Source organism: Macrobrachium nipponense, chromosome 29 (assembly GCF_015104395.2).
Source record: "Macrobrachium nipponense isolate FS-2020 chromosome 29, ASM1510439v2, whole genome shotgun sequence".
NCBI classification, from domain to species: Eukaryota; Metazoa; Arthropoda; class Malacostraca; order Decapoda; family Palaemonidae; genus Macrobrachium; species Macrobrachium nipponense.
Genome location: NC_061092.1, coordinates 313,473 through 326,878, shown reverse-complemented (window position 1 = coordinate 326,878; position 13,406 = coordinate 313,473). Strand labels below are relative to the sequence as shown.

Here is a 13,406-nt window from a genome sequence, read left to right as displayed (position 1 = left end):
CAAACACAAAAGGTCGAGACCATTAAAGGGGATTAGCGCAGATGCCATATTTTCTTAAACCCGTTCAAACTATTGAGGAAAAAAGAGTAATAAGGTGGTAGATTTGGCATGTTTATTTATTTATTTTTTAACGGCCTGCCATTTCGTTGTGGATGGATGATTAATGGAAATGACCACGGGTCACGGGATTAAGAGGATTGTCTGTCACCTCCCTTCATTTTTCAATACAAAAGCAAAACAAAAATTATTTTTCATGTATTCTTATATTAGTTTATATTATGTAACTAAAACTATGATGCTGCTATACAAGCATATATATGATAAAAAAAAATATGCATTTATAAAGGTAAATATAATGCACATATATTTGGCGGTTATTTGGGCTGGTTTGGATTTCCATTTGGTGGAATTTTGGCTGGTTTTATGGTAGACTTTGGCTGGTTGGCAGTGCTGTCATCTGGGAACCCTGCTCCCGAGTCCGGCCGGAACTCCATTCCTTTTTGCGTGTCCTTGGAGTCTAGCACTAGAGTTCAAACAAAGCACGATGTTTTGGTTATTATTTGTGGGATTTTGGATATACCAACCGTGCTTCAGCTTTGGTAAGTAAGAATTTCGAAATTTGCATTGACTCACCCCCAGAATAGATTCTTAGTTAGGCCGTTTCTAGATTGGTTGATTGTAGTAGGCCAGGCTGTCGCCATTTCTGTGAGATGGCAAGTCACAAACTAGTCTTGCGTGGTTAGTGGTTTGCAAGTCAATGTCCTTGCTAAATCACGACTAGTAGTGTGATTTTCTGAGTGGCAAATGTCTGGTCCTATGCCTACTATACTTTGGTTAATCTAGTCGTTCTTGTATAGTAGTATGGTGTTCATTGGATGGTCATTGTTTAGCTCCGTATATTTTACGAAGACCTCACATGCATATTTTAGTTCGTATGGCGCTCTCATATATCACATTATGTTGACGAAACTTCAATCCTTTGAATGGTATGCTTAAAGACGTAATTGTATTCTTGTTTCACCAATTAAATATTGAGTGAATAAGGCTGATCCACCTGAGTACGATGAATCCAAGGCAGTTGTTTCCCTTATATACTAAATAGTTACTAGCTTTTCTTAGCATATTTATGTTAATTAATAACCAGGTAACTTTACATAAGAGAACCACACTGTGATATCATTCATTAATAGAATTGGTGGTAGGTAGATCTAGGGTACCTATCCGCGGCGGCCCAGACTATGGCAGTTCCGGTTTTTCTATGCAGTTTTACCTACTGAACAAGAATTTTAAGTAATATTTATTCGGACGTTTGTAATTAATCCCCACAGGCCAGTATTAAACATGGCAAAATACATTGGAGGTATTTTTACAGAAGCAATCCGCGGTGGCCTAAACTATGGCAATTGATGTTTTCCTATGTTATTTTACTTACTGAACAAGAATTTAAAGTAATATTTATTTGAATGACTGTAATTAACTCCCAGGGGCAGTACTAAAAATGGCGAAATACATTGGACGTCCCAATCCCTAGTGGATGTTGTATTTGCGGTTACGTTCCTTGAAGTTCGTGCAGAACTATCCTTTAGAATTACCCTGCAAGAAATGTAACCGCGGATACGACATCCACTAGGGATTGGGGGCGTCCAATGTGGTAAAACTAGGAACAGCTTTGTATGGTTTTACTACCTTGGACAATTATTTTTCTTAAAGCCTTTGTAATAGGTACTTTGTGTTGCTGATGAAAGAGGTGATTTTGTTTATTGTTGGTCAATTATTATTAACCTTGCATCTTTATCCAGGACCCTTTGGGAATGGGGATTTTGGATGGGATAAAGTGCAGGGAGAGAGAATGGACACATTATTTTTAGGCACAGGATAGTATTGGTACGGCAATATATATACTGATTGCAATAGATATTGGTACGGCTGTGAATTGTGCATGTGTCATATAGCTATGTTAGCATACTAACCTAACCTAACTTATCCTAGTAGAACATGTTACCTGACTGGGGGGCCTCCACTCCCCCGTACCCCCCATGAAAGACAAACTTAGAGGAAGACTAACATAGGTTAGCATACTAACCTAACCTATGTGACCTACGGATATACAATTTCTGGAAGTTTGACTCTTCGTAGACGACTATTGCCTCTTTCAGCTCTTTTAAACCTGAAAACAGCTGTTTTTGGCAAAAACTGATGTATTAGCATATTACACGGTTCGTGTTGCTCTGTCACCATTTTCTTGCTGTCACTGATATGTCTGAGGCAGTAAACAAGGGTTCGCGCCTGCACAATTCACAGCCGTACCAATATCTATTGCGATCAGAATGCAGCTGCTGTAACAGTATCCAGTAACAGTATCCAGTTCATTGTTTTTATGATGGCCACCCGGGAATGGATCCGTGCATACACAAGGCATATGGAAGCCATATGTTCAAAAAGGAATTGGCTAAGGGAATCTATTATAAAAGGAAATAGACTAACCTTCCCTAACCTAACCTAGTAGTCCATGTTAATTAGCCAGAGGGCTGAGCCTGGCTCCCCATTGGCATTCCAGGATGGTCAGCATACCATGAGTTAATTACAGTGATTGACAAAAAATAACACAATTCTTATTAACCCTTAAGAGCCGTAAAAAAAAAAAAAAAAAAAAAATTATGAGGAAGGTGGCTGGAATTGTCCAAAAAATTACCAAAATAAATATATCATTGGTTAGAGGAAGATATGCAAATGCACAGCATAAGAAAATTTTTTTAGAAATATCTTAGCTTCCATGAGAAGTTGAAAAAGACTATTTACAACCCCTTGTGAGCCCTGTTTATAAGACAGTCATAAATTTTACCAAGTTATACATGTTTTTTTCTACTTAATTAGGGCCTGCTCAATCTATTGTTTCTCATAGACAAGACTTACAACTGATCTCTTTAGTACAGTGGTTTCCAACTGGTGGTCCATGGTGACTTTTTGGGTGGTCCATAGGATTTCCACTGTATTTGGTAAGAATACCCTTCCGTGTGATAATTTGGAAAGCGATATTCGTTGTGCATTATCAAGTACCGTTCCAAACATTGAAAAGCTTGTGGGTGAGAAAAGTATCCAGAAGTCTGGTTGCAAGTAAAAATGAATAAATTTAATTTGCAAGGAAAGTGTTTATTATTTGTATACTCTTGCGTCCTTTGGAAATCTGTTTGTTAGAAAGAAACAAAAGTTTACACAACTATGAATTCCATTTCTAGGAAAGTCTGTTTTTAAGACATATTAAATTGTTAGTCTGGTTGCAGGTAGAAATGAATGAATATAATTTGAACGGAAAGTATTTACTAGTTCTATACTCAAGCATAATTTGAAAATTGTTTGTTAGAAATAAATTTTAGGGCAAAAGGTTACGCAGCTGTTCCTCTTCCAGGGAATTATGTTTTTAAGAAATATTAAAATGTTAGCTGGCTATTCTATTGTGTAATTTCTCGGAATTATTTTGAATAAATGTATTTCAAACCAAAAACGCTTGTGTATACTTCTTTATCTTGATAAAAAATTAAATGGTCCACGGCATACTGCTTATTGGGTTGGCGGTCCATGGCGTGAAACCAGTTGGGAACCACTGCTTTAGTAGATGATTCATTCATTTGTAAGTTTGTAGCATTGTTTCCACAAGATACATTTGCAAGTATACTAACACAGTGATTTCCATAAGCAAGTCATTTTAATACTGATGACTGTAAATACTGATGACTGACTATACACTAATCTTATTTTTACCTTGTCAGATGAAGGTGTAGGGGAACAAGAAGTGGGTGTTATTGGCCATTCATCAAGAGCCTATGTAAGGGAAGCACGAAATATTAGTGAAATGAAATTAGTTTCAAGAGAAAGTTACCTGTCATCTACTGATGGGAAAGGACCAGATTTTCATGAGGAAGTACTACCATCAAAGTATGTTAATATTATACTTATGATTCAGTATTGTCTATTGTTACCAGTAGGAATATACTAACAATACTTGTTATTCTTTATTTTTAGGACCATCATTCAGGAGAATTTCTCAGCCATAACTTCATCTTCAAGTATTGAAAATAGCGAACTTTATCCATATTTAATCGGTAAAAATTATACCATTACAACAGATCTTGGATCCTTTGAAACAGACAGAAGTAACTATAGCATAGTGAAATATAAGGCAGGAACCAACCATGTGTCTTTCCTTTCATGGCAGGCTCCACATTCAAAGCTTTCAGTAATGCCTGAGGTTTTCAAATCTGAAGAATATACAGATCACACGGTCAACATTGCTGTTCGTAAAGTCAAGGATGCAGATACGATGCTGGCAAAGTCTATATTAGCTTTCCCTACAACTGCAGAACAAACTCATCCAGTAAGAATGGAAAACATGGATCCAGTTGTGAAAGGGAAGTTGTCAGACATGTTGGAGTATGATAATCCATCACATTTAAGTCTTACTTCAAATTCTGTAAATAATATATATACAGCATTTACCTCAACTTTAACTGCTTCAGTTAATCAAAGGATTGCCACAAATGTTGGAAGTGTGTCTCATTTCGATGTTGATCCAAATTTAAGTTTTAATAGTATATTAGAAGAACAGTTGTTCAAGACACACTTTTCTGAGGCAAAAATTTTGTCAATTTTTCCTACAAAAACTTTGGAGAAATTATCAACTGTGGCTGTATCACCTAGTCTCCCTGCTGTGACATTCCCAAGCACCATGTCATTACAAAAATCTTCCAAGGTGACATATAGTTTCTCAACAGAATTATTTCCCAGTACTCAGTCTGCAACAAAATCTTCCCAGACATTAGTTAAAGGATTTTATACCAGGGAAGGTTATCTTGGATATTTAAAATCTTTTGCAGGTAAGCTTTTGGATTTATTTGAGAAAACTTCTCAAAAGGAAATGACATCTAAGCATATGCAAAGTTTTTCTAATTCAGGTACTTTAAAAGTGTCAGATTACACTGTTTCAAAAACATTACTAGCTGAGCAAGTGGTGGAAATGTCAACCCTTCCATTCAGCTCCAGCCCAGGTTCAGAATTTGACAAGGAAAGCCATAATTCAAGTAAATTTTTTCTACATCCAGGAGAGAGACAGTTATCGACTAGTGATGAATTACCTAATGGAGTGCTAGAATACGTATCGTCTGTTTTGGGAATTTCCTTGGAGACAGAGGGGACTCTTAAAGTAGCAACTAGTAAGTCTCCAAGCATAACATCTGCTACTACATTCATAAGACCTCAGACTTTTTCTGGGAGGGGTACAACCTTGGCTAATAAAAGTGAATCATTAAGTGGCTGTTTAGATGAAATGTATGAATTAAAAGAAAGCCAGACAGTCCTGCTCGATAAGTTAAGTGACCATTTGGCAAATCAAACAATAACAGAAAATTTACAAAGAAATACATTGATGTTGCTTATTATAGGTGGTGTTGTCATTCAGATACAACTAATTCTTGGTCTAGTCATGATTTGGTGGTGTTTGCATGGGAAAGTTAGAAGGTTCCTTAACAATGATTCTTTAGTTGTATATGATGGCCTCTCTAAAGTTGTAAATTTCAGAAATTCTGTGAAACTGACGGAAGAAAATGCGGGGCCATCAGTAGTGTCCAAAGATGAGAGAAAAATTAAATTTTCTGCAAATTCTCAAGTTCCCAAACACATAACCACAGCATTATGAAATGTGTCTTGAATGAGGTATTGCTGTATATGTTGTTCCAGATGTTTGTTTTACAGAATAAGTTATTTGTTTCAAATAGAGTAAATTATTAAAAGTCTTTCTGTTTCCCTTGCATAAACTTTTGAGGCACTGAGTTTCAAGAGCTTTTGCTATTTAGTTACACTATGCATGCATAACTCTTAAAATGTCTTTTTATGTTAATTTTCTTGTTGCAATAAGGGCAGTGTAGTTTTGTAAGATATGATGCTGCTACTGTTGAAAATAAGTTTCAAATTGATATGGCAGAATTGAGACCAGGGTAACATTTTGAAATAATCCTCATAAATGACATATATTAAAACCTTGGTAATCTGAACCCTTTTAATCTATGCCTTTGGGTATTCTGAGAAAAAAATTTAATCTGCCAGTAAGTTTGGCTTGGACGCTTCATATTCATAATAAAATATTAAGGAATAAGTAAATTCAATTGGTTTAATTTAATAAATCTTGTATACTGAGGTTGAAATGTTATATTGTAAGAAGGAGATGCTAAAGTGAAAGCTATTAAAATACTTAAAAAGCAATATTGACATATTCTACTACTAGTATACATACTGTCTAAAATAAGTGAAAACAAAGACAATAACTACATTACACCTGCCAAAATATTTACATGTTATAAAGTAAAAAATCATTAGTACTTGAGAATACAAGTTTAATGTATGTATGTAAAACATGCAAAAGTTATAAATTCAATAAAGTATCGGATTCAATTTACTGGATTTGCAGCAGAAAAAAAAAAGTTACTGTCTCACCATGTACCTTCACAAAAATGCTTGTGGTACATTTGTAAATAGCTGAACAAGTAAGTAATATAACACCTAATGTAAAGATTAGGTTGAAAATAGATAATAAAATAATGTATGGAAAAAAATAAACAAAACATACAAGCACACTATTACGGAGGGTTCTACATGTATGTGCTGTTTTCTTGTTTGTATCGTCACTGAAAATTTAAACTTGCTCTTTTTTTTTTTTTTTTTTCCTTTTTTAACCTAACCTTCCAGTTACATTGGTGTGATCTTTTAAAAAATACAAGTGTTAAAATACAGACTGATATGAAGCATTGAAACTTCTAACTTTTCAGTTGCATTGGTGTGATCTTTTAAAAAATACAAGTGGTGAAATACACTGATATGAAGCATTAAAACTAATCATATTTTCCTGTTCCTTGGTACCATTGTTCACAGACAGCCAAGGTTTCCAATCCTTATCTTGAATGCACTTTCTACTCTCTGCCTCTTTCTAGTTTGACTCCAGGTTTTTGCTTCAGTTTCTTATTTTCAGTTTACCTTGGTATTTATAAATAGATTTTTAGCAAACTTGTATGCCTGGGACTACAGGCCATTTCTAGATTTGATGATCCATCAATATGGCAGAATTCCTGGCAGATTCATTGGCTAAAAGCACTGAAGGATAGCTATCAGCTCCTTGCTGACTTAAGTCACTGACCCCTGCCTTGGGTTGTATTTTTGACAGTGTAGTCACTGTCTCGCCCTCAAGAAGTTACCCTATCCATTGTCTAACCAGAGCTCCATGGTGACCAGACTGTCAAAGAATTCTCTTGTAGCTGGTTTTGTGGCCAGGTATTGTGTTGTAAGGATAAACATCATAACATGTGATAGAGTATAAATGGACTTAGGACAAGAGAGCACTTTCTCTTATCCTAAGTGAATGCTGAATCCAGTTTACCTACATTAAAAACCCGCAAGAAGTGGCTATGCTCAAATGTACCATCATATTGTTGACATTTTACCTTTTTGGTCATCAGTGTATAGTGTACCGGAACCAGCGCTTCATAATTTATAGATCTTTGCTTATCTGATTTCATTAGTGAGGATCATAGAAAAATCTAAGTTGAAACTAAGAGTATAATGTTGTTGAAACTATATGAGTATAATTTCAAGTTTTGGTTAAAATTTTTAGTTTTAGACTTGAACTATGATTTTAGGTGTGTGAAAAGCTGCAAATCTGCTTTTTTTGCGTGCACACGTTGGCACTTCTCATTATTTCTGATCGTTATTAGTAAAAGCACAAATTGTTTTGAAGAATTTATCATTCTACATACTATATTGAAGTTTTACCTAAAGAAATCTTCCACAATAATTATAAAATATATTAGATAAAGGCAGTTCCGGGTTATCGGCGTTGATTCCATTCTGACGACTTGATAGTGAAAATCTCCAATAACCTGCGATTATTGGAGCTTACAGGTACTGATAACTTGATCATGGTGCCGATAACTGGTTAATGACACGTTGTTGGGTATGTATCAGTGCCAGTACTCTATTATTGATTCCGGTAACCGGAAATTGGTGCATTTCAGGACCGAATGTTATATGTAGTAGACCCAGGTCAGTAGACCAAATGGGCTTTTAGGTAGTAGCCTAGCTGGAAAGCTACAAATTACTACATCGGGTTATTCACATACCCTTAAAGGTGAATCGGTTAATCTGCATTAAGACAATAACATACTAGGTGATAGCCTGACTATAAAGTTTCACATCCGTATACTACTAGTTTCACAGTAGAATGTTACTGTTTTGTATAGTAGACCAGCTAGCCAGGGTTAGACAAAATATGTTAGCCAAACTATGAGTTCACATGTGAATAAGTTTCTCTTTTGTATAGCCTTTACATTAAGAATGATCTAGAATAATCTGAATTAGGCAATACCCTATACTAGTCTTAAGAGAGAACAATTTATGAAACATCCTATTGTTGGTCTACTGTGGTAAATTAGTCCAAATAGCCTAGGATTAGATATAAAAAGTATCCTAGGATTAATAAAATAGCATAGTTTTTATGACTAGAAGCTTATACCGATACAGTAGCCTATTGGTAAGGCTACATAGTAATGGAGCCCTTATGTAGCCTATATCCTCAAAGTGATAAAACCCAGAACAGACTGTAGCCTAACCAGATTAGGTAGGAACCCCTTTCTAAAGGCCTGTCCACATGATCGGGCCTGATCGGCGGACTTTCCCTCTAATGGGCACACTTGACGGGCAAACTGTCAAATTGCCCGATGGGTCTTGTAGCAAAATCACCACGGTGGTGCCCGATGGCTTTTACTTCGATCCTGGCAGACGTTTGTTAACCATATACATTTCTTTTACTGAGCCATTCTTTGCACCATATTCTCTTCTTTTTCTCCTTTTTCATCACACACACAGCAATTATCATACTACGCTATCTTCTTTGTGTTAAGCACCCTGTTTATCGTACCGCACTGAACACACTACTGGCATCGTCGGGCACGCCCACCTCTCCATCGCCTCACCTGTGTGGACAACATTCATGGGTAAGCCCGCCAGAATTTGCCCGTGAATCCCGGAGCATGCCGATCAGGCCCGCTCGTGTGGACAGGCCTTTAGGGAACATCCTATACTATCCTAAAGAACAGCAATGACCGAATATCAGGGAAGGATGGTCTTGACCACAGAAAACTAGATTAAAAAGGGACATCTTTTTCTGCATGGTTATATCCTTAAAAATTTTAAACGCATCTATAATAGGCAGTAGGTAGAGCAGGAACCCCCTAAGAAGTCCTCTATTCTTAGCTTAATATACATTATTCTAGAAGCATTAACCTAAAACCATATAAAGCAGTAACTTGGGCTAACTAAACAAATTAGTTCACAGGAGATTAGACTGAATGGTATAACAGTTCAAATTAAGATTTCACATAGCCAATGCAAAAGGACTAATACAGCCACATACAGTGGTACCTCGTTTGTCGAACGTTTCATCTGTCGAACTTTCCATTTTTCGAACAAAATTTTCGAGAAAATTTTGTATCGTTTGCCGAACAAATGCTCGTACTTCGAACAGATTAATTATCTAGTTTATACTTGTATTCGACGGCCTACTGGGTCTTACAAGTTAAACTGTATTAATTTATTTTTTCATTTACAATATATAGTTTAATGATAATATTCGACAAAATACATTAAAGTATAAAGCATCTAATATAAAATTTAGCTTTCAATATAACATTTAGCATAAAAGATGTATAAAATCATAAGTAACCGCGGTGACGTCACGCCCAGCTGACTTGAGACTGAACGAGGGAGCGTTGATATGTTGAGGAGAGGAGAGAGTGTTAAAATATTACTGTATGTATTAAAAGCAATAACAATTCAAATAAAAAGGAAATTTCTCAATAAATTTAACGCCGAGTGAGACGGTCTAGTTGAACAATATTAACAAAATAGTAAAAGAAAGAACAAAGCCTTTCACAGTAAAATTTAGCACAAATGATTAACAAAATCATTCGTCATTGCGGTGATACACAGCTAACTTGAGGTAGAGGGAGGTAGCGTTTATATTTTTTTAGGAATAATGAATGAATGATTTTAAGTTATCGTGCATCGTGGTATTGTTGAGGAGAGAAGAAGAGGCAGTAAAATCTTTACTATAAAATGTACGTAAAAGCGGTACCAATTCACATAAAAAATAAAATTTTATTTCACAATAAATTGAACGTAATGATAAAATATGAAAACAATCGAATGCAATACAGAAAAAAGGAAAAAAAATTCTTAATTGAGCCAGTGCTCGGTGTGCCGAGTGGGTCTAGTTGATGCAAAGGTCTAGAGAATATCAGGTATTGTCATGCGCAACTTCAACTGGGGTACAGGATTAAATGGCTAGGTGCGTGACGTCACAATAACCGCAGTCAGGCCCCTTAACCTATAGCAATCCTGCCTTTACTTTCTTTTTTTTTATTTTTCTAAATACTACTATGTTAAGAAGAATAATCATAAGAGATCATTAGAACATTTTCGCCAAATATCATTGAAATTATAGAAAACCTACCTTTGCTTTCTTCTTTTTATCCGTTATTAGGAGGAAAATAATAGTCAGAATGAAAACTATATCTTAATATTTTAAATAATCATGAGCGAGTTCTAAAGAACATTCTAAACAATAATATAAATATGTGTAAATTACACATTTAACAGATCTCCATAAAATCACATTTTGCACAAATATAGCTATGTTGCTAACTTTTTCAATATATGCACCGCTTTTCTGGAACTACTAATGTGTGTGTTCAAATTTCGAATTCTAAAAACTGTATGGCATGGAACAAAATATTTCGACTTCTGAAGTTATTTGGATGTAACTGCTAATTATATCCACTAATTTAATTATCGCTCCTTTTAAGGCTGTTAAAACATTTTCCTCCCATGGTGAGAATCAAACATCCTATCCATACATTTCAAATGATCAAGAAACACCAGGTTTCATTAGTTTCCCTTCACTAAAGCTTATGGCACCAATCTTTGTGTCATCTTCCTTTGTTATTTTTGCTCCTAAATGTTCCAGTTGTGGAAACTTGCGAGCAATGAACCCGCCAACATATGGCATCTTCCTATGTTTGTTCTTCAACTTCCTGGTCTTTGAAGTCATCACTTTGATCATCCCTATTAAATACTGGTAAGCAAAATAAAATTGCTGATATACTGGGTTCTTCCTGAAGGGAATTTCCTTCGTCTTCGAATGATAAGTCTTGCTTGTCAGAGACGTGGGAAAATGAGGCGGATGTTACATGTTCACTGTTGCAGCTTTAAACGCTGCTCTTTGAGCTTACAAGTGAGTTGTCTTTTCCTAAAAGGTGGGCTCTGAGACGATGTTTAAATGCAACTGAGAGATGGGTGCTGATCGTACGCTCCCATTTGACTTTTGCAACCAAAAAAGTGCCCCAACCCAACCAGATTTAGTCTGTAATTTAGAGTATACGTCATGCCAAGTTTTTATTTTGCCATTTTCAGCAAGTTAGACAAAGGATAGAGCATTGTACTTTTCTTCACTTTCATTTCTCTAGCGGTTCTATTCATGTCTTGAAAGATTTTGTCTTGCATTTACAGGTTTAGTCACGCAAGCATTTCTTTATGATTTTCTATCTGTTGGCAGTCGAGAATAAAACAAATCAAACAATCTGTGAACAAGCCGAATGAAATGTCTTGTAATTTTTCAGCCCTTCTCTTCACATATCCTTGGTTGTCGAAGTGATCAAAAGATTTATAAGTAGCTACTTTAAGACAGCAGTTTAACTTTCATTCTTTGCATATCTATAATAACATTGATATGTTTTTCAGAAAGTTCATATAAGCTGTCCAAAGATCACTTCATTCCTCTTTATTAACTCTTTTAACTGGACCATTATGAGCGTATATACTACATACAGTTGCCTTAAAGTGTTCCTTCACCCCATCCCCTTATGTTTCATGAAAATGGTCTGGTAACACAGCAATGAAGTCTGTTTGTCTCGTAACGATGGATGTGAATGGTCGAGCTATTGGATGCCAAGGCTCATATTTTCTAATCACTACAGTAGACAATGTGTTAATGATATAAGAATAATAGTTTACATTACTAGTGAATAAAGTTGTTAAATATATAGAAAAATCGTATAATAACAGAATAATAAAAATAGCAATGGTGAAAATCATATTCAGTGCTTACTAACCATAATCGTCAACCTTTGTTCCATTCAGGTGTGGCTGCTGCAGGCGTTTGCCGGGATCATACTTTTGTTCCTGGGAGGTCATCATTTAGTGTCAATTTCGTACCCTCACAATATTACTGTCTCTTTGTGGACGGCGACACAGCGATATTAGTGAGGGTGTGAAACAAGTTATTGAAGTCAAACTAACTGTTACAAATATCTCATTCAATATTCAAAATTTCCCTCCACATGTGACCTAACAAAACATAAAGAAGAAATCATCAATTGTATTTTCATTTTTATGGAAGTAAACTCCATGATGATCATTCGCAGAATAGTGAGGTTCATATGAGTTCATGATAACTATGGTGGTAGTTCGAGAATTGAACGGTTGTTAAAGACCTACTTGACAATGGAATTACAATGGAATTATCCTGTGTAATGTAATTAAGTGCTTTGTAAGGTATTTCACTTTTAATACTGAATATAAGTTAGCAATTTGACCTTGCAACCAGGTGCACCTTAAATGGGCAGATATGTAGAAATAAGAGCTAGATTGAATTGCTTTTGCTTTCAGTATTCGTCAGGTTTTGATTTTATTTCTTTACATTTAACTTGAATGGCTAAATTTCTCCCCTCATTTGAGCTGGTCCTTGGTCATAATCATTGCTAAAAAGTAAAACACCCAAGCTTTTTGTAATTATATAATTATGAGTTTTCTTTATTAAAATTGGCTGGTTTCATAAAAGAATTTATAGCACCTATCTAAAAACTATGTAGTAATACACAATTGTCATGTTCGGTTTTTTTACAACCATAATTTCATATTAGCCTTTGTTATAGGACCCAAGAAATACACAGATTGAAGCAATATGTCCTTTTATTTTATTATTTTTTTTTTCAAATTTCCATTCTTGTAAAATTCCTTACATTGAAAAAAGAAACCCACAAGATTACTGAGTATAAATTGCTTACTTGTGAATATTAATATAGACTTTTACTAAAACTTGAGTACTTTCAGGCTTTAATTGTGGCCCATTCTCAAGGAATATGGATAACACCCTTACTTGAGAGAAAAATTAGTCTACATAAATGTAAATAACTTCTTACTGGAGGCACCATTGAAGTCTACAGAAATATGGATAGCTACTTACTGGAGGCAGTATTGAAGCCTCCACCAATGTAGATCACTACGTACTGGAGGCAGCATTGAAGTCTCCA

The 13,406-nt window shown here is 35.4% G+C and overlaps 1 protein-coding gene across 1 annotated transcript; it reads left to right on the top strand.

The window, feature by feature from the left end:
• The first annotated feature begins 439 nt into the window (after nucleotides 1–439).
• LOC135206031 (uncharacterized) lies at nucleotides 440–6,150 on the top strand. The gene is made up of 3 exons (XM_064237202.1): nucleotides 440–599; nucleotides 3,768–3,933; nucleotides 4,021–6,150. Exons 1-3 carry the CDS (start codon nucleotides 545–547, stop codon nucleotides 5,687–5,689), a joined length of 1,890 nt encoding a protein of 629 aa, XP_064093272.1. The 5' UTR covers nucleotides 440–544; the 3' UTR covers nucleotides 5,690–6,150.
• The last annotated feature ends 7,256 nt before the right edge of the window (nucleotides 6,151–13,406 follow it).